The sequence below is a fragment of the Aspergillus udagawae genome (assembly GCF_001078395.1).
Source record: "Aspergillus udagawae IFM 46973 DNA, scaffold_9, whole genome shotgun sequence".
NCBI classification, from domain to species: domain Eukaryota; kingdom Fungi; phylum Ascomycota; class Eurotiomycetes; order Eurotiales; family Aspergillaceae; genus Aspergillus; species Aspergillus udagawae.
The window spans coordinates 1,580,388-1,604,117 of NW_025091272.1; the positions used below are offsets into that span (position 1 = coordinate 1,580,388).

Consider the following 23,730-nt stretch of genomic DNA (forward strand, 5'->3'; position numbering starts at 1 on the left):
GCTCATGGCTTCGTCTTAAAAGCGGGCTGCTGCTCCATTGTCTGTGAGATAAAGTTTCGCAATGCTGCCCACCGATTCGAAGCGGAGCTGGCTTCGTTTTGAGGCTTAGCGTCGGGTTGCACATTCGTTTGAATGGTCGACATCTGAGCCATGTTCTTCGCGAATCGATCCCGTTCCAATTTCTCCAGTTTCTGTCTGCGTTTCATCGCACCCGGCTTATGCTGCAAAGTTTTCTGCTTGATGATGTTCACTTGATTGTTGGGATCATTCATTTCAGTTTCTGTCTCAGGCAAGGCATCGGCAAGTGACTCGAGATTGGCAACGAGCTTCTTTGATGCGCGACGCCGCTTAGGGGCCTTCTGAGAGCTCTTCTCAATCTTCGATACGAAGCTGGCATGTTTGATCAAACGTTTATCTCGTTTTGTTGTTCGAAAGTCGTCTTCAAGATAGGCCGAGTTGGTGGATGAAACGGGCCCTTTTCCACTGGAGGGCTTCTTGGTGGTGTTGACTGCCTTATTGACCGGGCGGATCGGAGCCTTGAGATACCATATCGGTTAGATATCCACATAAATCGGGGCAACAAGTGCCTTACCATGTTGAAAGCAAGAGAATTGTGTATCCAAGTGTATCAAGCAGTCTACGAAAAGTTGACTGCCTTTGATCCGCAGCTGCAATTCTTTTCTCCATGCTAATCCTATTAGGGGCTAGTGCCGATAACCCCCATGTTCCCGATAAGCCCCTCATTCACCGCCCACATGATTACCTCAACAGTGCGTGATTTCCCCCCCTTTCAGTGAGACCTCAGTGGACCCCAGTCTAGTAAGGTACTTAGTAGTCCTGCTAAATCTCCGTCGTCTTTGATTTGACCCTAACAAATAATCACTACTGGCTTAGCCAACCAACGAGACGTACGGCTACATAGATAGTAGGTACTTTCCATGTCGACCAAAAAATTAAACACTATCAACTTATGAAATTTCGATTCCCCTTAGCACCCTAGCCGCCGAGTCGGAATCGGGACAGGAAGATCCACATTCACGGGTACCAAACCCGCCGTGTCCTTTTCGCTCTGACATCAGAGAGCCACCACAAGGTCTCTGATTGAAAGATTTGCCATTACCTTGCAGAACTCCGTGGATGCTGTCTCCAGTGCGCCTTTTATCTTGTCGGACCTGCATTCCTGAGTCTCGTGCCACTGCCATCTTGCCTCGGTACCCGGCTTCTCAGTTCCTAACCACTCGAATCATAAGAAAAATTTCGCCTCTGTCGATCAGTTTCAGGACTTTTAAACCGCTATTTCTCAGTTCTGTTCGGTTCATGTCTGGTAGCAGTATCGGGTCTACCTTCAACGATACGACCGAAGCATCCAAGATGGGCTCTCTATCACCGCACCTCCGGAAGCACAAGGTCGCCGTAATTGGCTCAGGGAACTGGTATGCTCATGATATGCTGGGTGCGGTTCGAATGCGGAATGGGAAGCTGACTCTATGTTCTTAAATAGGGGCACTGCTATCGCTAAGATTGTTGCCGAGAATACAGCCAGTCACGACTCCATCTTCGAGAGAGATGTTCAAATGTGGGTATTCGAGGAGAAGGTTGAGATCCCCAAGAATTCCCGGCACTACGATCCATCTTCGCCCTTGTGTCAGGGTCCCCAGAATTTGACAGAGATAATCAACAAGACACATGAAAATGTCAAATATCTACCCGGAATTGCCCTGCCTGAGAACATCCACGCCAACCCGTCCGTGGTAGATGCTGTGAAAGACAGCACGATCCTCATTTTCAATCTTCCTCACCAATTTATCAACAAGACCTGCGAACAAATCAAGGGCAAAATTTTACCCTATGCCCGTGGCATTTCCTGCATCAAGGGCGTCGATGTGACTGAGGAGGGCGTCAGTCTGTTTTCTGAAACCATTGGGAAGACCTTAGGAATCTATTGCGGCGCGCTTTCTGGTGCGAACATCGCCAATGAGGTTGCCCAGGAGAAATGGAGCGAGTCGAGCATCGCTTATGACCCCCCACACCTGGATTCTAAGGCCCCTTCTCCCAATCGATCCCCCTCTGCATCCACTGTGGATGTAGTTCACTTTGAGCACAAGGACGTCTCTGGCCAGCTTTCGCAGGTTAAACTGCAGCCACTGCCGTCCGAATACCCTCCCGTTGACCATACCGTCCTGAAGACCCTCTTCCATCGCCCCTATTTCCACATTAGGGTAGTGAGTGACGTTGCGGGAGTCTCCCTTGGGGGTGCTCTGAAGAACGTTGTCGCTCTCGCTGCGGGATGGGTCGATGGCATGGGCTGGGGCGACAACGCCAAAGCTGCAATCATGCGAGTCGGCCTTCTTGAAATGGTCCAGTTTGGTGAGAAGTTCTTTGGTGCCACTATCGACACGAGGACTTTCACCGAGGAGAGTGCAGGTGTTGCCGATTTGATCACAAGCTGCAGTGGTGGGCGTAATTTCCGCTGCGCCAAACTTAGCATTGAGAGGAAGCAGCCCATCGACAAAATCGAGGAGACGGAGCTCAATGGCCAGAAGCTTCAGGGTACTTTGACCGCCGTTGAGGTGAACAAGTTTCTGAAGAAGCAAGGTCTTGAGGACGAATTTCCCTTATTCACTGCAGTTTATCGTAAGAGCCCCTCATGTTTTTGTGTCGCTTTGTTTGTTCACAATTGCTAACGCGGTGGTAGGCATTCTTGAGGGTTCCATGTCTGTGGAGTCTATTCCATCTTATATTGAGCGGTAAATAGGACCTGATGTCATGTTTTTTCTTTTGTGCTCATATTTCTCTTCCTTGTGACAGCAAACCGAGTTCGGTACCTAACGGAGTGGATGGGGTCAACGGTGGTGGCGCCAGTCAGGCTGTCATGTCCAGGTTATAATAGCCTGCTTTGGGGACATGGGGGAAAATAATATCGTTTCCTTGGGGGCATTGTTTCATCTGGTAATAATTTGTTATGGTCTTATTCAGCGCATAGAACAGATGGAAGCTGAGCATAGAAAGCAATAAGATTCAGTCACGTTGATCCCCCTCTCTGACCTTGAAGCTTCAAATCTCATCAATTGCTTTATATTATCATTATCGTTATCATTATTATCATGACACATAATCGCATAAACCCCTGGTTTTCGTTAACAGTCCCAAACAAGTATCTAGGAGTGAGATAGGAGGTCCGTGGATCGAGTTGTTCTGTTCCAGACCCTGTGGCTTGACTGTTTTTCCCCGCTGCCAGGGAATGGCTGGATGCATGATGTCACACGGCCCCCCGCGGGGCTTTGGGTGACTTTTCAGATTTCAGGCACATTCCGTGGAATCGTTGATAAGCTGCACCCATCCTTTTCTCCTCCAATTGACTTTCCACTTGTATCTTTTTGAATCTTCTCGTCGGTGTTACTCGGTAGCTGAGTCCGAGTCATCAACACAAGTCGGTACGCCGACGATCTCTCACCGGCCAACGTCGGAGGCTTCCCCACGGAGCAACTGTCTTGTTAGGCTATTCGGCATCAGGAAAAACGGTCTCAAAGTGACTGTCCGAAGCAATGGCCTCTCCGCAGCAGGTTTACCTGCTCCCTTTGAAAGATGATGGCTCTCCAGATGTGCCTGGGGGATACATATATCTCCCACCGCCCAGTGATCCTGCATATCTATTACGTTTCGTGATTGAGGGAAGCAGTTCGATTTGCAGGGAAGGAACACTATGGGTGAACATTCCGGAGAATGGCAAGCCATTCGATCGCTCGGTATTCCGGAGCTTCAGGTCAGAGCGAGCTCCCGGCCAGAAAAGAAACGTGTCATATGCCTAATTGTGTTGCAGATTGGAGCCAGATTTCAACAAGAATATTCAGATCGATATTCCTGTTACCTGCCCTGGATCGTTTTTGTTCTACACCACTTTCTCACCCCTTCCTCAATTCTCTGTCGACCCTGTTCCGACCCCTGAACCAGCGAGAACACCTGATTACTACGTCGATGTCGCACCGAGGTTGACCCTTCGTGGCAAAGATTTGCCTCTCAATGCGCTCTCTATATTCTCGGTGTTGTCCAAATTCATGGGCAAATATCCCACGGATTGGAACAAACACTTGAATGGTATCAGTCAGCGCAACTACAACATGGTGCACTTTACACCGTTGATGAAGCGGGGAGCTTCAAATTCTCCATATAGTATCTTTGACCAGTTGCAGTTCGACGACACTGCTTTTCCCAAGGGTGAGGCAGATATTGCGCAAATGATCTCGAAAATGGAGCAGGAATACGGGCTTTTGTCATTGACCGATGTTGTGTGGAATCACACTGCTCATAATAGCAAGTGGCTCGAGGAGCATCCAGAGGCTGGTTATAGCGTGGAGACTGCACCATGGCTTGAGGCAGCTTTAGAACTGGACACCGCTCTATTGAAGTTTGGCCAGGACCTTGAGCAACTAGGCTTGCCCACTGAATTCAAGACCCTGGATGACTTGTTGGCTGTCATGAACGTACTACGAGAGAAGGTGATCAGTGGCATCCGACTCTGGGAGTACTATATCGTTGATGTCAAAGCCGATACTGGAAAGATCCTGGAGAACTGGAAATCAACTGAATTAGAAGATCCCTCGTCCGGGAAATATGCGGAAGTTGATATCAGCGGATTCAAAGATTGGCCGTTGAAGCAGCGGGCTGATCTCATACGCCAACATGCCATTCCCACGGTCAAGCAGGTTTTGGGACGGTTTAGCAGAGCGGTTGACCCTGAATTCGGATCTCTGATCCTGACTACTATGTTTGGGAAGTATGACTCTTCAAGCTCCGATATTACCTCGATAGAGAAGGCGCTCGCAACGATATTGGATGAGGTCAACCTGCCATTCTACGAGGAGTACAATGCAGACGTATCCGAGATTATGAATCAGCTATTTAACCGAATCAAGTACATCAGGATTGACGATCATGGTCCGAAACTTGGGCCTGTCACGGACGAAAATCCTTTCATTGAGACTTACTTCACCAGGCTACCTCTCAATGATATCACGAAGAAGCATAGCCCCAAGGCACTAGCCCTTGTGAACAACGGCTGGATCTGGAATGCGGATGCTATGCGGGATAATGCTGGCCCTGATTCAAAAGCCTATTTGCGTCGTGAAGTCATTGTTTGGGGCGATTGTGTGAAGCTCAGATATGGCTCATCTCCCGAGGACAATCCTTTCCTTTGGGACTACATGGCCGAGTACACCCGCCTTATGGCCAAATACTTCTCCGGCTTCCGGATCGATAACTGCCACTCAACGCCGCTGGCAGTTGCAGAATATCTGTTGGATGAGGCGCGCAAAGTCCGACCAAACCTTACAGTTTTTGCCGAGCTCTTTACGGGATCCGAAGAAGCGGACTATATTTTTGTTAAGCGTCTCGGTATAAATGCTTTGATTCGCGAGGCTATGCAAGCCTGGAGTACGGGTGAGCTGAGTCGGTTGGTCCATCGTCATGGCGGCCGTCCCATAGGCAGTTTCGATGTTGAGTTGCCTTCAGCGGGAAGCAGTCACGCGATTGCTTCCGCCGGGGTCAACCAGAATCAAGAAAAGATCTCTCATATTCGTCCCTGTCCTGTTCAAGCGCTTTTCATGGACTGTACACATGATAACGAAACACCAGCACAGAAACGGGATGCAAGAGACACATTACCCAATGCTGCTCTGGTTTCAATGTGCGCCTCAGCCGTCGGAAGCGTGATGGGCTATGACGAGATATATCCCAAACTAGTGGACCTTGTTCACGAAAAGCGGCTATACTTTTCAGAGTTCTCGGAATCAGCCGAAGTTCATCGTGACTGTGAAAGCGGCGGAATCGGGGGTGTCAAGAAGCTGTTGAATGAACTCCACACGATGATGGGAGTGGAGGGATATGATGAAACGCATATCCACCATGACGGAGAATATATCACCGTTCACAGAGTGCATCCGAGAACGCGCAGAGGAGTTTTCCTGATCGCTCACACTGCTTTTCCGGGACATAGTACCAATGCGGTTCTTGCGCCCACTCATCTCGTTGGAACGCAGGCCAAGCACATCGGGACCTGGAACTTGGAAGTAGATTCAAGCGATAGCACCAGAGCAGAAATCCTAGCGGATAAGGTTCACCTGCGAGGACTGCCTAGTCGGATCCGAAAATTCGAAGGCACAAAGGCCGAACAGCAAGGCGATGATACCATTATTTCAGTTCTCGATACGTTTGCTCCGGGATCTATTGCACTCTTTGAGACGTCCATCGCCAAGGCTGAACATGCAGCAGGGCTGGAGAACCACATCACTGAGGGAGCAGATGAAGCTTTTGCAGAGCTTAGCCTGATCGATCTCAATTTCGTCCTTTACCGCTGTGACGCGGAAGAAAGGGATTTGAGCGGAGGCCAGGACGGAGTCTACAACGTCCCCAACCATGGGCCGTTGGTCTACGCCGGTCTTCAGGGATGGTGGAGCATCTTGGAAGATATCATCAAGTATAACGCACTTGGCCATCCGCTTTGCGATCACCTCCGTCAAGGCCAGTGGGCTCTCGATTTCATCGTCGGGCGTATGGAAAAAGCGGCAAAGAAGGAAGGATACACTGCACTGGAGAAGCCTGCTAAATGGTTGCAAGAGAAGTTTCAGGCGGTCCGCGATTTACCAAGCTTTCTGTTACCGAGATACTTCGGCATCATTATCCAGGTGGCGTACAATGCTGCTTGGAAGCGTGGAATTCAATTGCTGGGACCCGATGTACGACAGGGACAGGAATTCATCCATCAACTGGGCATGGTCAGTGTGCAGGTAACTGGCATTGTGAAATCTGCATCTCTTTGGCCTACGAAGACTGTTCCCAGCCTTGCAGCTGGTCTTCCCCACTTTGCAGTGGATTGGGCGAGATGTTGGGGCCGTGACATCTTCATATCCCTTCGAGGCCTCTTTCTTTGCACTGGCCGTTTTGATGACGCCAAGGAGCATATCCTAGCATTTGCTAGTGTTCTCAAACACGGCATGATCCCGAACCTCCTAAGTAGTGGCAAGCTACCCCGGTACAATTCTCGAGACTCCGTGTGGTTCTTCCTCCAGGCCATTCAGGACTACACAAAGATGGCACCCAACGGCATTGAAATCCTGAACGAGAAGGTTGCCAGGCGCTTTTTGCCTTATGACGATACCTGGTTTGCGTATGACGACCCTAGGGCATATTCAAAGCATTCGACAATCTCGGAGGTCATTCAAGAAGTGTTCCAACGACACGCGCAGGGATTGTCGTTCCGAGAGCATAACGCCGGGCCTGATCTCGACATGCAAATGAAGCCGGAAGGCTTCCAGGTCGATGTCAAAGTCGACTGGGAGACGGGAATAATCTTTGGTGGTAGTCAACACAACTGCGGTACGTGGCAAGACAAGATGGGAGAAAGCGGGAAGGCGGGGAATAAGGGCGTTCCTGGTACACCTCGCGATGGTGCCGCGATTGAGATCACCGGGCTGCTTTATAGCGCTTTGACTTGGGCTGCCAGCTTGCATGAGCGCGGGCTTTCCCCACACGACAAGGTTGACATTGCGGACGGGAGGTCAATCACTTTCAAGGAATGGGCGGCGAGGATCAAGCAGAACTTCGAACGCTGCTATTACGTCCCAGAAAATCCCGAGGAAGATGGTCAGTACGATGTTGACCCCAGCATTGTCAATCGCCGGGGTATCTATAAGGATCTTTACAAATCCGGCAAGCCGTATGAAGACTATCAGCTCCGCGCCAATTTCCCAATTGCCATGACCGTGTCTCCAGACCTTTTCACACCGTCAAAAGCATTGGGAGCTCTAGCTCTCGCAGACTCGGTCATTGTCGGCCCCATCGGTGTCGCTACTCTGGATCCATCCGATCTTAACTATAATCCCAATTACAACAACTCGGAAGACTCGGACAGTTTCGCGACCGCCAAGGGTAGGAACTACCACCAGGGACCCGAATGGGTCTGGCAGCGGGGATTCTTTCTTCGTGCTTTCCTGCACTTTGACCTTGAACGCCGGAAGACAGCAGAGGAACGGACCGAGGCGTATCAACAAGTGACTCGACGCCTAGAGGGTTGCAAGCGCGCGCTGAGAGAGAGCCCATGGAAGGGCCTCACAGAGCTTACAAACAAGAATGGGGCTTACTGTGCAGACTCTGTAAGACATTTTTCCTGCCTTCGAAATTTTTTTATCTATGAAAGCTAATAGAACTCTGTTATAGAGTCCCACTCAGTCATGGTCGGCAGGATGCTTACTTGACCTATATTATGACGCCTCCAGACATTCTTGAGATATTTTGTGAAGGAAGATTCGACGTTGATTATAGTTGAAGGGGATTGGATATGATGTTTGCATATTAGAAGTAGACCAAAGTTGTGAAAGTGATATCCATCTACTGGAGTATATAGTCTATTCGATGAGCTTATCTCATTGCATTGAAAACTATACATTAGTTATGTGCATAATAATACTTGCTTAGTTAAGTTAGTTACAAACAACTCCACAGCTGACTAAGTGGTCTGCACAACTCATCATCCCCACTAGTACAACTTTGGCGATGGGCTTGTTTGAGCTTAAAGAACGAAGCCCAACACAAGCTAAGTTCTCAAATCCTCTATATTGCAGCTAAGAAACAGGCGACTACTCCTCAGTAATTTTTTGACCTGCATTGATTCTCTGCAGAGCGATTGCATCCTTAGCGAGACTGCGACATTGTGCTCGATACGTACTCCACCCCTGACGTCAGCTCTTTTTTGCCCGAACCACTTCCGCTGGGACACAATCGCGTACCGTATGTATTCGTGAAAGCCACGGTCGACACAAAGTTCAGCACAAGTTCGGTGCAATTCGAGGGCCATGTCTCTCACAGAGTCCACTGTGACGGTTCTGGGAACGGTCGCGGCAGCAACAGCTGTTGAGACTGGGGACCATGGGCGGAAATGGACTGATCAGACGAAGAACCAGCGGGATACATACACGCAGCTTGTGATAAGTCTGGCGCTAGGGTTCAGCGCATTCATATCCTTTTGTGTACGTCAAATGGTTCTTCACGTCTAGATTACTTACTAACAAAGCATTGAGAACAGATCTTACGACCGAAGTGGAGAGAGCTGTATGCTGCGCGGAGACGACAGCGCGGCGCCGCTTCTCAGTTACCCGAGCTCCCTGACACCTTCTTTGGCTGGATACCGGTTCTGTTTCGGATAACGGACGAACAAGTACTCAATTCTGCGGGGCTGGATGCGTTTGTCGTAAGTGCGCTACTGATTTTCGAATATATGTGTTTATTGCTAACGGAGGACCGCTGGTATAGTTCCTCTCGTTCTTCAAATTCGCAATCCGGTACCTTGGTGTTGTCTTCTTGTTCGCCGTCATTATTATCGGCCCAGTTCATTTCAAGTATACCGGCCAATATGGGATACCGGGTTGGGATCATGACGACGACGATGACGGGAAGGAGGGGAAAAAGAAGCTGATTTCGGACCCGAACTATTTGTGGATGTATGTGGTCTTCGCATATGTCTTCAGCAGTCTGGCGATATACATGCTTCTTCAGGAGACGAAGAAGATTATCAGTATCCGACAAAAGTATCTTGGCAGTCAGACCAGTACAACAGATCGCACTATCCGTCTTTCAGGTATACCCAAGGAATTGGCGTCTGAAGAGAAGATCAAGGAATTTATGGAAGGGTTGCGAGTTGGAAACGTGGAGAGTGTCACTTTGTGCCGCGACTGGCACGAGCTTGATCTTCTGATCGATGAACGCTTAAAGATCTTGCGAAATTTAGAATGGGCCTGGACTAAACATTTAGGGTATAAACGACCGAAAAACCCCGAAAACACGTTATCTTTGACGCGCCAGCAACCTCGAGGTTCCAGTCTATTGTCGGACGGAGATAGCGAGCACACACAGCTTCTTTCGGAAAGCGGAAGAGCACATATTACTGAGCATGTCCAGAAACGACCAACTATCCGACTTTGGTACGGGCCGTTGAAGTTGAAGTACCGGAACATCGACGCGATTGATTACTACGAGGAAAAGCTTCGAAGAATAGACGAGAAGATCCAAGCTGCTCGTGAAAAGGAATACCCGCCCACAGAAATGGCGTTCGTGACAATGGAATCTATCGCTTCATCGCAGATGGTCGTTCAAGCGATTCTTGATCCGCATCCCATGCAAATGTTCGCAAGGCTGGCACCAGCCCCAGCGGACGTTGTGTGGAAGAACACCTATGTTCCTCGTCCCATACGGATGATGCAGTCATGGTTCATCACAGGGGTCATTAGTTTTCTGACTGTTTTCTGGTCGGTGCTTTTGATTCCCGTATCCTCTCTGCTGGATCTCGAGACATTGAACAAGGTGTTTCCTCAACTTGCTGAGTTCCTGGCGCGAAACCCTATTGCGAGTTCGCTTGTGCAGACAGGTCTTCCAACCTTAGTCCTCTCGCTGTTGACGGTTGCTGTCCCTTACCTGTACAATTGTATGTTGACTCGTTTCCTTAGCCGATGAGTACTTGATTAGCTGACCATATCTCAGGGCTCTCGAACCAACAGGGTATGATGTCGCGGGGCGATATCGAGCTCTCTGTCATATCGAAGAACTTCTTCTTCTCATTCTTCAACCTCTTCCTAATTTTCACTGTTTTTGGTACTGCGACAACATTCTACGGGTTTTGGGAAACGCTTCGAGACGCTTTCAAGGATGCAACCGCCATCGCCTTTGCGCTGGCCAAGTCTCTTGAGTCTTTCGCACCTTTTTACATCAATTTGATCATTCTACAAGGTCTGGGGCTATTTCCATTCCGACTCCTGGAGTTTGGAAGTGTTGCATTATACCCCTTCTTCTTCCTCAGTGCCAAAACACCGCGCGATTATGCTGAGCTGCAAACGCCCCCAACGTTCAGCTATGGGTACTCCATTCCGCAGACCATCCTCATTTTGGTCATTTGCGTGGTGTATAGTGTTTTCCCAAGATCCTGGCTGATCTGCCTTTTCGGGCTGGTCTACTTTTTTATCGGCAAATTCATTTACAAATACCAGCTACTGTACGCTATGGATCACCAGCAACACTCTACCGGACGAGCTTGGCCGATGATCTGCAGTCGAGTATTTTTGGGATTGATTGTCTTCCAGCTGGCCGTGATCGGCGTACTCGCTCTGCGCAGAGCGATTACTCGCTCGTTGCTGCTCGTACCCCTTCTTGGGGCGACTCTCTGGTTCAGCTACTATTTTGCGCAGCACTACGAACCCTTGATGAAGTTTATTGCATTGAAGAGCATCGATCGTGACCGTCCTGGGGGTGGTGAAATCTCGCCTTCCCCCTCGTCAACCTTCTCGCCTCCTTCTGGCCTGGAACGTGATGCCCTTCCTATACAAATCGGCGGGCAACAGCTTGGACTGAGGTTGAAGAAGTATGTCAATCCGAGTCTTATTTTGCCTCTGCATGATGCGTGGCTCCCAGGACACTCCGCAGCCCGTGAGTATCAGGGGGCTTTTGAGGCGCATGAGACACGTAACGGCAATGGCTCGGCGGTCTAGCCCTCTCAACAATGTCCAACCCTTCGGACTCAACTACAGCTTTCATCGACTCATCTACACAGTAGGCGGCTCGAGTGTCCAGCTTTGTTTCTTTCCTTGCACTTATAGATGCCATACATATGTAATATTTGCCGTATTAACCCAGCTCGTTTCTGATTTTGTTGACAACCTTCATGACTTCATGATGAATGACCGCGATACCTTTCTGTGCGATTATGGACGCTCTAACGATTTCCTGGTGGCTCTTTTTCACTCGTTATGCAAGACCCATGCTTCAATATTACTTTTGCTGTTTTTCAACCCTGCTATGCTGACTGCAGCAATTCACTCCTTATGCACACTACATGGACAACTGAACTGTACTAGTCACTCTGCATTTATGTTGACCACATGTGATGGTTCTTATCCCATTCCGGTTGTGACCCAACACACCGGCTTCTACTCTTTCATCAGAAGTTTCCAGAACAGCCATTTAGACTAGATGTGATATTACAACTTGAATCCATGTCAAGAGCTACACCACCGTAGAGGCTTTCAGGAGGAGGCTACTCTGCGACATGTACCCACTTATTCCGATGACAGTGGACGGGTTGAAGTCTAAATATTAGTTCCAATGAGACATACATTACACACCCAAGCAGGGGCATAAAATACGACCAGCCATTAGAATATTTCTGAATGTACCTCGGAGATGCAATCACGTTGGGTTTGGCGCTCCGTCCAGGCACCCACAAGTATAGCGAAGTGAGACGCGGCTTCTGGCTACTTTAAGGAGGATTTCAGACAACGCAGAGTGAACTATGCTCAATTGTCACATTCTTTGACCTTCTACTAGGGGAATCTTCCATTGAGCGATGGTGCCATCCGGTGCAGCGAGCAAAACAGGTAGGAATAGTATGGCCCGAGTCTTCCGAAGTCGTTATGGATAAGCGATGAAGAGGTGCTCTAGACACCAGTATGTTCATGCGATATTCCAGTATTAGCCGTGGACCTACGTTAGATAGCTAAAGTATATACTGTCTAGACTATGAGGGCCGAGATAAGTGAGGAGAGAATAATTCAGTTCGATAATGTAGAAGAACGTAGCTATTGGCTGACATGGCTGAAAGACTGGAATTGAGTTTCCAGTCTCGCATTGCTTGCTCGCACCTCTACGGAGTATTGTAACTATCTTAGCCGATGTTGTATACCATAGATAGACGCAAATGCGTGAAAGTCCCAGGCCAGGCATTGCGGCAGAGCACGTGGACAAGCCGCATGGAATTCGAGAACCATCGCTGCAGCGTGGACAATATAGAACCATCATAGCAGCATTCTCGATTATCCGTCCTATCATCAGTGCGAGTGTGATATGGAATATGTTGACTCTGTTCTAGAATATGCCAAATGTGATCAAGTGATCCGACAATGGCTCCAGGTCTCGGGATAGTGTCTAGACGAACTTGTTCTGGACCATTGTTTTTTGACTTCGACAGGCCTAAGTATCTACCTTCCCGAAACGCATGCGACGGCTGTCCGACTCTACACTTTGCATTCCTCGGCTAATTCTCGCACTTTGATCGCACGCTGGGGTGGTCAGCATCATCAATTTGCCATCTCGAGATCGATGTGCGGCCCTGAACCAGATATTGGCTCATCGGAAGCATAGCAGCGAATCATCGCCGTTGCCAACTCATCCAAGATGGTACTTTCCATCAATCATTATTGCCGGTCAGGTAAAGATTGATTAGCTGAGATTGCAGGAATTGATTTAGATGCGTGTAGGTAGGAGAGGTACTGGGAAGCGGATTATTAGTAAGTAGTGATCTAAAGTTGACCCTTTTTTCGCCTCCTAGGAGACGCCGGATGGTCCTAGCCTTCCAGTTGGCCTTCCCGTCTATCTGAGTTTTGACTATTGCCGAGTGCGGTTCTGGATTCGCCCCAGAGAGTTCTTTGAGTTCTTCATGATTCATCCAGCGCTTTCCTGGCACGAGCGATGCTACCCCAAGTTAATGTCCGGATTACGCAGAATTTAGTTGCTGTCCTCGCCTTGGATGGTAATGATGGACTGACTGGCTCCACTACCCGGGTCATCATCACTCAGTAGTACTCCACTTCTCCAGTATTTCAAACAAGGTTGCCTCTCTAGTATGATGACTACCTAGACACGCAATAAACCCATCGCTTGTTGGTGTTCTGGAGGCCTGGCACCGACGTCAGAATGGTTCCCTCGGGAAATATTTATGCCAATCCATGGTCCTCGGAGGCGAACTGTAGAAATCTTATCTACCACGTTTATGCAGATATTTTGGATTTGCCTCTTATACTCAGCTCTATCTCACCTTCTTCTGCTCTACAACCAACCTGTTCGGAATAGTATAGAGCATTGGCCTGCCTATTTCAAGTCCCACAGGTCTTCAGTTGCCTTGAATAACTCGGGCCTGTTGCGACCTGCTGGAAGGTCAACGCTCGCGAAACATTTTGGAGATTGGGCGGTTGTGGCAAGTGAACCTAAGTGGAAAGGCTACCGAGCTTTCCTACGTCCAGCCTTTAATGCAGTAGCCCTTTGCACTTGTAGGGCACTTGAGCAAATTGCCTCGGATGCGGCAGCTGTGAAGCCTCGCTTGACGCTTCTTTCTTAACATCTGATATCAGCAATTGAATTGCGGTCAACCAAAATTACTGCCGACGACTTCAAGTTCGGAGCCGTTAGAAGTCAGACCGGGGCTCCAGCGCTCTATCGCGTCAATCGCACGTCCCCTGCTCGGATCAGAATCAGAGAGAACGATCTATCGCACGCCTCCAAGCTTAGCTGCTGCAGAAGCCGTATCTGAGTCTAGGGCAAAATGGCGTCAACTATCCTGCCCCGACCTGCAGCAAACATTACGCCGCCAGAGATCCTGCTGCAAATCTTTTATTTACTTAGTCCACGAGATTTTGACAATGCTCGGCGGACGTGCTCTCAATGGATGCGTGTGAGTCTCGATAAGGACTTGCTGGAGAGCATGCTCAAGCGGGCAGGCTGGTGGGACGCCTGGAAACAGGACTGCGACATTTACCGCGTTGATTCTTCTGCAAGTGAGCAGAGTCTGGTGTGGAGAATGAGCAGGAGATTTGCCACTGAATGTATCTTGTCTGGTCGCAAGTCTAATGTGGAAAGAGCTGGCTTCTTGACAACGGGTGTCGTTGATTTCTCTCGACTTTCTCAGGGACAGTCTCTCCTGAAACAGCGGGTTTCTGCTCCCCATGCAGCTGCTGGCACTGTCATGGACCTTGATTCCAAACCTCTGGCCACGTCTAAATTTCATGTCAGTAATTGTGCCAACTATCTACTCGTTACCTCCGGCTGCATAATATATGTTTATCATCTACTCTCGCGGAAATCTGGAAGCGTCGTGCCCACAACAATGGACGCTTTGACGGATTTGGACATTGCTCCAGTTACAAGCATCATCTGTCCGGTTGAGGTGATATCGGCTAGTATCGATACCAGTACTTCGAAGATCGGGATTGCGGCCTTGCTACGTGACCGTCTGGGATTTGTTTGTGACTTGAATGCATCGAACGAACGTGCCTCTACGCGACTGGAAGCCATGCAATCTTTGGATCCATCATTTATCCACTATTTCCGCAATATCTGCTCCCCAGAAGATCCACCGCGCAGTGTCTCGATTTGTCCAGGCCGTCGATGCGTTGCTTTTGGCTCTGGTGCTGGCATCGAGCTACATTGGGTCGACGAGAAGACAAAACAGAATCAGAGAAAGCGGTTTTCCATGTCGCAACCATCGGAGATACTACACTTCCTTCCCCATCGGCCGGAGACACCCATGGAAATGCGGCTCATCTCATCGCTGGCTGGACCAGGGATGCCAGGTTGTCAATGCCACAAAGCATCGTACGGGGAAAGGCGTTCCCTTTGTCAGTTTCACCTTCTGACTGACGTACAATCACTCACTCGATGGACTCCTTCAAACAACAACAGTCTGAGTGTAGTGAGAGCAACTCATTGTCACCATTACCGAGCTATCCCAATCAACGATGGATTGCATATCTTGTTCATTGAGCCCCGCACAGGTCTACTCTGTATTGGCTCTGACGCGCCTATCGGCGGACCGACAAGCTTAACACGGGCACTTGTCTGTGTGCCACCGTTTGAGAAGGATTCCTTGAATGTTTCTAAGGATGATTTGGCTCCTACAGTCTTCGCTTCAGGATGGAATCTGGACTGGGGGTTGCGTGTGGTCGCTGCGTATGGCGATCGGATCGTACTATATTCGGTACCTGTAGATGTTTACAACGTCATCCGAAAAGAGCGCGAGAGACAAGGAGACGGTGTCATGGGAGACAGTGATCTAGCAAGGGACTTTTTCCTCGACAATTCGTGGTCAGGCAAGCGACGGGAAAGTCTTGTGCAAGACCAGAGTGGCGACTGGGAGTTCCTCCTCAGTGTCAGCTGGCGACCAACAGTGATGATGTGGCCATTCAAGATCTACGGCAAGGAGATTGCACGTATGGAAAACGTGGTTGAACTGGCTCTTCAGTCTGCCACTGGAGGTGCGCGAATCTGGGCCTTTGGTGCTAACGGTGAAACAAATATTATCGACATCGACACCTTCAGCTTGAGCAATCAACAGAGTTCCAGCATTCCTTGCAAGTCATTAACCATCGATGCTGATGGCAATATCGCCTCTGCACAATGGGTGGACAGGACCGACTCTGGGTTGTTGACATCACAATCCTCGCGCAAGCGCAAATCGTCTGATTCTCGGGAGGACTTTGGTGGTCAGCAGTCTGCCATTTGTCGACTACCACGGTTCTTGCACGAGGGATACGTTCCTACGAACAATGTCCTACCCCCAGCGTTTCTCGGCCCTGCTGCACGCCGCCCATCCTTTGCTGCGTGCATCGTGGATTTCAAGATCCCCGAGTTGGGCCAGCGCGAGGGTGCCTGGGTGGACGGTGCTTGTGCTTGAGAAGTTGGCCTAGAAGAGCATTCAGTGTGTGGATTGATTACACTTTCTTGTGGAAATGACATAGCGCGGCGCATGCATCTGCTCTATATCTATACCCGTCTATAACACTCGATTTCCATTTTTAGGAGATTGAAATACTTTGTATTATTCTAATCACTATTATGTCATAGAGAGATTTCTGCCTTCTACTACCTCTATATGGCCATATGAATCCTTAACTATACATCCAACGAATAATACTGACAATATGCGCAATATGTTTAATAACCTCAAGCCTGGGGGTTGCTACGATCGGCATCATCTCCGATGCCAATCAGAATGCGGGCAATAATCGGCATCCGAATGGTCGGAGCCCGGCTTTTTTGAACCAGTCCATAGAAGCCATGAAAGCGAGGACGGCCTTGCATGCACTGGTCTCAATGCCGTTTGACTGCTACGTTACAGATACCTGGCTGCACGAAAGAAGGTACAGAGCAGTTGGCTTTCCTGGTATTCAATGGGTAGCTCCAGTCGATCCTCAATATCGGGCTTGGATGCTCTAGACGACCTCTGTGAACAGATAGGAGTGATGGCAGATAGAAAGTCCAGAAAAATGTCATTCCTGTACTCTGCACCGAACATAATTCGAAGGTGAACGATCATAAGGGACTCTGTGGTCAAATGCATGCTATCAATTTTTGAGGTGGCAGGTAGCCTAGACCAGAAGGTCTCGAGGTAGCTAGCGTTGATAGTATTTCAGGAAAGGCGAAGAGAAAAGAAGACTTCATAGAGCCAATGAATTAAGTATCTCAAGTATGTAAACCCGAAACAGACCTTGTGGACAACGCTATTTTCATCAAGGATCGCCCGCATCAATATATCCAATGCTTTTATTGAAAGAGACAATGAGAGTCAACGAGAGAAGGAAATAGATAAAAGGTCATAAATCTACTTAGAAGTTCCATTGGTGGCGAGCCTTTCTCTCCGGGCACGCACGGCCTGTGCGAGCGTTTCGAGGACAGCTTCCGAGTCCTCCCAATTGATGCAAGCATCTGTGATACTGACGCCGTACTTGAGACCAGCCTTTCCCTCAGGAGGAACCTTTTGGTTACCTAAATTGCGAGTTTAGTTAACTGAAGTTCAAGTCTCACACTATGTGAACGGCAGCTTACCCTCATTGATATTGCTTTCGATCATGACACCCATAATGGCGGTCTCTCCCGCGGCAATCTGCTCGGCCAAAACGGCAGCAACCTTGGGTTGATTCTTGTGGTCCTTCTGCGAGTTGCCATGGCTGCAGTCGACCATGAGACGGGGAGGCAGACCCTTTGAGGCCAACTTAGCCTTAGCTTCGGCGATGCTCTGAGCGTCGTAGTTGGGGCCCTTCTTTCCACCACGGAGGATGACGAAGCAGTCGGGATTGCCCACGGTGCCAACAATGGCGGCAACACCAGGCTTTGTGACGGAAAGGAAGTGATGAGGGTGCTTGACAGACCCAATGGCGTCCACAGCAACGTCTAACGAGCCATCGGTACCGTTCTTGAAGCCGACGGGGAAAGAAAGACCGGAGGCCAATTCACGGTGGACCTGCGACTCGGTTGTCCGTGCGCCAACCGCGCCGACAGAGAGACAATCGGCAAGGAACTGAGGAGAAATGGTATCCAGCATCTCACTGGCGATGGGCATACCCTTGTTGGTCAAATCGACAAAAAGCTGGCGCGAGGTGCGCAGACCCTTGTTGATCTTGAAGCTGTTGTCGATATCGGGATCGTTGATGAGACCCTTCCATCCAACTGTTGTGCGGGGCTTTTCGAGGTAGGCGCGCATCACGATCAGCAATTCGTCATTGTATTTCTCCTTCATTTTCAGAAGTCGATCGCAGTACTCGAGCGCCATGTCGGGGTCGTGAATCGAGCATGGCCCGATAACGACCAACAAACGCTGCTTGTCGGTATCTGTGCCATGGACAACCGCAACAGCCTCTCGACGAGCTTGCAATACTGTTTGCCTGGACTTATCTGTCATGGCGATTTCATGTTGCAGAAGGTTAGGGGGTGTGAGGGGGTTGTATCCTCGAACTATTCATTTGCGAGAAAGCTCGTCAATGAAGGTCATTATGGAGATTGGAGCAAAAAGGAACATACTCCGCGAATCTTCGAGGTGGTCATTGTTCCCTACGTTAGGGTTTTCGATGAAGAACTAAAAGGCTTGAATGAGCTTCCTCGTTACATAGGAGACAACAAGCTTGGCTGGAAACTTCGACTCACAGACATGGCGGGTGGCGGGGTAAAGTAAGCGTCTCTCACTAATACTGATGATTAAGAGAGGGGTAAAGGGAAAAGGATAGAGGGATGGAGCAGTCCGAGTCGACCGTAGATTATTTGAGTCGTGAATTGAGAGAAACAGAAACCGCCTCAATTTTCAAGACCAGCTTAATCCCCGAATTTCACTATGACTCAAAAAATTTCTAAGTCTTCAGGGTGCCCTTGCTTGTCCTGCTGCGACTTCGGCCACCGATCGCCCAGGCACGTGACTTCGGTGAGTCAAGGGATCCATGCCTGCGCTCTTGCATATTCGGTCTTGCATTCCTCCCTTTCACATTCGCTGTGTCTCTCCGACTTGTAGGTAGTTAGATACAACGCATATCTGTCTTCCTGCAATACCACATCACACAGAACACCGCTAATATACGGAGCACATGGTACTAAGAGGATTGTTGGCCCGAACCATTGACGTCCACTACGGTCAATGATATAACCCTTCCATTGCTTTGATCCAATTCTGGTCCCTGCGAGGTTGCCATCATTATGCAAGCTGTGTGAGAAATTTATCATGAGTCCTTTAGGACCGTTTTCAACATTAGACGATCAATCTTCCTCACTGAGATCCTTCAGTAAGCGCTGCTCATGTTCCTGAAGTTGACGGATCAACTCCTGACAAAGATCTGAGTGATGGCTTTTGATCGCTTTCATATGTTGTTTACATAGCTTGATCCGCTCTTCTTGCCCCTTGACAAGTTGTTCTAGCACTCGGTTGTATTGCTGGCGGTACGAGTTCAGGAATTTGTTGATAGCCGTCCTTTCCTTGTGGAGTCCGTGCAGTAGGTGCTTTGCGCTGCATTAGCAATGACACGGCCATCATGCATTGTGTAATGGAATTGACTTACCTCATTTGTAATCAGTAGCATATCGCGGGCGCTCTCATGCAGTGACTGCAATGATGACGCTAAGTCAGCCTGACCAGGCAACTCCTCACTGCATGGACTCGTTTCAGTCGGATCACCGCTGGATTCAATGAAGCACCCTTCTTCCTTGGATGAAAGTTGCGTCGCTCCATCGCCTTCAGCATTCGACCTGTTCAACCTTCTTGGTAACTTTTTGGGAGGCTTCGATGAAAACCGCATCGTGAACTCCTTTCCTGATGCGGTTACGGGTTTTGACGTGATCAACCCTTCTCTGCCACCAGTTACGGGAGAATTTTCAGAAACTTCCTCATTAGTTGCTGTTTCACAGTTTCTGGGAACATATCTGGCGGGATGAGCATCCATTTTTGTACGAAATGAAGGGACCTCAGCTGTCTCAGGGGGAATTTCTTCTGGTTGCTCATCAAAATCCGCTTCGTATCCAGATTCACTAAATCCTTGTGAAATTAAGCTCATGCCCGCCCGCATTAGTTCTCCAGGTCCTTGAGCAAAGTCGAAGTTTGTGTGGGTAGGACATTGGGATCCAGCAGTGCGTTGAGAGACCAGCTGGGGACTCCCATTGTTGTCAACTATGGTCTTTCTGGGGGTCACCCTCGGAACGACCTTAACACGAGAGATCATCTTTGTGCTGCCTAGATCTGATAGACCTCCCCCTTCGGGTTTCTGTCTCTGGCGGATCGACGTGAGACTGTGATAGCCAGCCGTGACCCTTTCCCTTCCCCCAGTCGAAATCTGCGGTCTGGCATTTTCGAGCTCTCCATTATTCAAAGCATACAGGCCAGGTTCGCTTTTCCCTGCGTCACAAATCCCTTGGGGTTGACATTCAATCTTATTTGCCCGGCTTTCTGCTTCACCGCTTGTCACCACTGAGAGCTTTTTGTGTGCTCTCTTCTTCCGCGATGCATTGTCTTTCTCGGTTCCGCCAGTCCTCCTTTTCCTTCTTGTTAGCCTCGTTGATGAAATCTGCTGCATACTCCCAAGGTATTCCTGGCTAGTCTGTTCCTCCGCTACCGCTTCCTCGGCATCTGAAGAGAGATGTGTCGTTCGGACCGTCCGAGACACTAAGGCCTCCTGGGGCTGTACCTTGACCGCGCGTTTTTCGGAATCTTCGTGCTGTAATGCGAAAGCGCCCATTGGGTGGCTTTCAGAGTCTTCTTTGTCTAGTGAGCCAATAACTCCGCCAGGTATAGTCGCATCTTTCTGCCTCTCCTCTCCCGGCAGAGAGAAAATGCAACCATCATGAATGGCGGAAGCCAACTTTTCACCCACGACTCTTCCTCTACCTCCAAGCTTACTCTCTTTGAATCCTGGATTGGAAATAATCTGTGTCTCTTCACAGTCGGAAGTTGCCTTCTGAGTTTGCGGATCGGACGTTTGGCTTGCATGTTGATCGCCTGTGGCCCCGAACGACTCCAAAATGAGCGGGCAGCCTATTTCCTGCGCCTGATCCATCAGGAACGCAATACTTTGCTCGACACCCGATACCTCTGTAGCAACAACCAGTGCAGCCTCCGGTGCCTCGTCAGTAAGTCTTTCAAGCTGTCGGGGAGGGCCCCCTTCAACACTGTTGTCCTTAGACGCTCTATCCGCCTTGGTGCGACTTCCTTTCGAAGTTTCGCTCTCAGCGTTCATCTCAGACATGTTGGTTACACCAACTGTACCTTCCGGATTTGATTGCTGGGCCAAATTACTTTCTTCAATCTCATGCTGGCCCTCTTTGTTGTCCAGACCCACCTTTCTGGACATCTTTCTGCGCTTTGTGGACGATGTCTTGCCCTTCGTTTCTCTTTTGGTCCCTTTTCTGGACGCCTGATGAAAAATAGATTTCTCTCCGGGCGGAGGAGACGGAATTGAAGTGACATCAATAGTTTTCTGACTTTCGAGCTGTTCACGCTCGTCGCTTGGTCGTAGGTCTTCTTCCCAGTCAACAGAAGTTCTTGCATGAGTATAGATCTTCCTTGTAGAGTGCCGCATCGGAAAGATCAGGGATTCCTGGGTGTCAGGCATTAGGCCTCTAGCCTTTTTACTACTTGTTAATCCTATCTTCTGCTGGTGCCTTCTGGAGTGCAGTCTACCTTGCGCGGGTAGCCAACCAGCATCATTTTCTCCAGGCACCCTAGAATGGCTAGTGTGGCCATGTGGCGGGCTCTTCTTCCATGTGCCAGTATCGATCTCTGCGAGGGCGCAGGTAGAGAGCCCTTTGTGCAGCTTCCCGGCTGGATTGTCACAATACTCCTTCAGGGTTAGCGGATTTCCACCCTCTTCTACCATACTCCGTTCTGGTGACTTCTGTTTAAATGCCACAGGTGACCTCTTACAACCATGTTGCTTCGAACTATGGTTGGAACTAATGGGATGCAAAGTCTGGAGGCTATCTCCCATGACAGAACTGCGGCGCGCTGATTCGGATTGTTGAGACAAGAGGCCACGGTCATGGCTGCCGGACGTCGCTTGTGATTCACAGGGCTTATTTTCAGGCTGATTTCCATCCGATTCAAAGCAATAGACGGGGCGCTGCTCTGCATTTTCGAACACTGTCTGGCTATGGTCAAATGACCCGCTGGCATCATCATAAGTATCGAGCGATATTATGATGGATGATGATATCCGGGTCAGCGTGCTCAATTCTGTGCTTTGCCTTTTCATCTGCTTGCAATTTGTCTCAATTGTTGTATGCAGATCCGTCAAATCATGATGTGATGATATACTGAGTGTTGATTCTCCCGAGATTTGTCTCTTTCCATTCACTGATAGCGAAGCATCCACATCAAATTGTAAAATCAAGCGGGACATCCCGCCATCTGTGTATTGCCTGGATGTGCGCATAGCCTCTAGAGTAGAGCGCATCGAGATAGTGACGAATTGGTAGAGCTTTCCGGATGGGCGAGTCACAGCGAGTATGAATATCAAAGACTCCGAGCTTACTACGCCGAGTAGCTCGGACCCCTGTGATAATGTCCTGTTCTCGCAATTTCTCGATAGGACAAAGTCGCAGGATGGCACAAGAATAGTGCATTTCTCAGGTTCCCACTGTATACGCTGCGCTTCGCACTCGTAATCGTGAAAGAACTTGATCGGTTCCTCTGGGAAAGCGACCATGCTCCTGGAAAGCATATCCGGCAGTTTAAAGTCGTGCGCATGACCAAGTCGCTTAATGTCTTTCTGTGAAAGGTGTAGTTTCTGCATAAAAGCGCCCGCGAAGAACCTTGTCACGGAATCATTTTCATATAATATAATCGGGATAAGTCTATAGAGCCTAGGAGTTAGAAAGGCCAAGACTACATGAGGACTTTTGCGCTTACTGAGTTATATCCTCATCCTGGAATTCAAAGGGCAGATTCCTAACATCCTTAGTCCAAGGCCATATTTCCACGAGGAATTTGCCCGCCTGAAAAAGTTCAGTACTTGCTCAAGCAGTCAGACAGTGATAACAGACCAGTCGTCGAATGTGCTTGTCTCGCCTTTTGTCTATGAATAAGCCATATAGCGTCTGAATCAGCTTGCGTTGAACGAGCTGCAGCTGATTCCGAAAACGAAGAAGTGTCACCTCGGATCTTTTCCGTTTTGTCTCGGCGACATAGTTTGATTCGTCCTGCAGAGATCAGCTTCGTCGTGCTCCTCGTCGACTCAAAAGGCACAGGTAAACCGACAAGCAAGAGATTCAGCCCGGTTTCCTGCTCGGACTCAACATCCAAATTGAGAAGTAAATATGCTAGACAACGCACAGAGGTCGTGTTCAACGATTGCACTATATCTGCTTCGTATCTGTGTAAAACGTCAATGACCTTCTGAAGATGCTGTACGCGAATAGGCGTTTTGATGCGTAGAAAAGCGTCGATCAAGTAACTAGGGACACTGCGGAGGTCAGCTCAGCGGAAATACATCCCTCCTGGCTCGAAGACTGACAGGAATTCCTTATCATTTGCCTCCCCGGTGAAAATGCGCTCTAATCTTGTCGCCAGTTCGGTAAAGTCAGCAAGTTGTTCGTCTGTGAGAACTGTCTCTGGCGATGAAAAAGGCATTTCGTAGCTTTAGGCATGACTTTGATGCCCAGATCCAGTTCTCGATG

General features: G+C 49.2%; 7 protein-coding genes across 7 annotated transcripts; 4 read left to right on the forward strand and 3 right to left on the reverse strand.

Moving 5' to 3' along the window:
• Window positions 1-2: 2 nt before the first annotated feature.
• Window positions 3-595, reverse strand: Aud_010793 (FAM207/SLX9 family protein; the record flags this gene model as incomplete). Its single annotated transcript, XM_043295624.1, has 2 exons — window positions 3-536; window positions 593-595. The coding sequence occupies 2 exons, from the start codon at window positions 593-595 to the stop codon at window positions 3-5; spliced, it is 537 nt and encodes a 178-aa protein (XP_043151559.1).
• A 722-nt stretch (window positions 596-1,317) lies between these two features.
• On the forward strand, window positions 1,318-2,887 carry Aud_010794 (glycerol-3-phosphate dehydrogenase family protein; the record flags this gene model as incomplete). The annotated part of the gene is made up of 4 exons (XM_043295625.1): window positions 1,318-1,433; window positions 1,502-2,634; window positions 2,696-2,747; window positions 2,809-2,887. 4 exons carry the CDS (start codon window positions 1,318-1,320, stop codon window positions 2,885-2,887), a joined length of 1,380 nt encoding a protein of 459 aa, XP_043151560.1.
• Window positions 2,888-3,545: 658 nt separating this feature from the next.
• On the forward strand, window positions 3,546-8,280 carry Aud_010795 (putative glycogen debranching enzyme Gdb1; the record flags this gene model as incomplete). The annotated part of the gene is made up of 3 exons (XM_043295626.1): window positions 3,546-3,763; window positions 3,821-8,147; window positions 8,212-8,280. 3 exons carry the CDS (start codon window positions 3,546-3,548, stop codon window positions 8,278-8,280), a joined length of 4,614 nt encoding a protein of 1,537 aa, XP_043151561.1.
• Window positions 8,281-8,846: 566 nt separating this feature from the next.
• On the forward strand, window positions 8,847-11,528 carry Aud_010796 (putative DUF221 domain protein; the record flags this gene model as incomplete). Its single annotated transcript, XM_043295627.1, has 4 exons — window positions 8,847-9,020; window positions 9,077-9,241; window positions 9,304-10,471; window positions 10,528-11,528. 4 exons carry the CDS (start codon window positions 8,847-8,849, stop codon window positions 11,526-11,528), a joined length of 2,508 nt encoding a protein of 835 aa, XP_043151562.1.
• Window positions 11,529-14,353: 2,825 nt separating this feature from the next.
• Window positions 14,354-16,480, forward strand: Aud_010797 (F-box protein; the record flags this gene model as incomplete). The annotated part of the gene is made up of 1 exon (XM_043295628.1): window positions 14,354-16,480. The coding sequence occupies one exon, from the start codon at window positions 14,354-14,356 to the stop codon at window positions 16,478-16,480; it is 2,127 nt and encodes a 708-aa protein (XP_043151563.1).
• A 927-nt stretch (window positions 16,481-17,407) lies between these two features.
• On the reverse strand, window positions 17,408-18,732 carry Aud_010798 (3-deoxy-7-phosphoheptulonate synthase; the record flags this gene model as incomplete). The annotated part of the gene is made up of 4 exons (XM_043295629.1): window positions 17,408-17,571; window positions 17,632-18,537; window positions 18,604-18,658; window positions 18,727-18,732. 4 exons carry the CDS (start codon window positions 18,730-18,732, stop codon window positions 17,408-17,410), a joined length of 1,131 nt encoding a protein of 376 aa, XP_043151564.1.
• A 594-nt stretch (window positions 18,733-19,326) lies between these two features.
• Aud_010799 (uncharacterized protein) lies at window positions 19,327-23,683 on the reverse strand (the record flags this gene model as incomplete). The annotated part of the gene is made up of 6 exons (XM_043295630.1): window positions 19,327-19,566; window positions 19,626-22,908; window positions 22,964-23,049; window positions 23,098-23,253; window positions 23,312-23,516; window positions 23,568-23,683. 6 exons carry the CDS (start codon window positions 23,681-23,683, stop codon window positions 19,327-19,329), a joined length of 4,086 nt encoding a protein of 1,361 aa, XP_043151565.1.
• Between the last annotated feature and the right edge of the window lie 47 nt (window positions 23,684-23,730).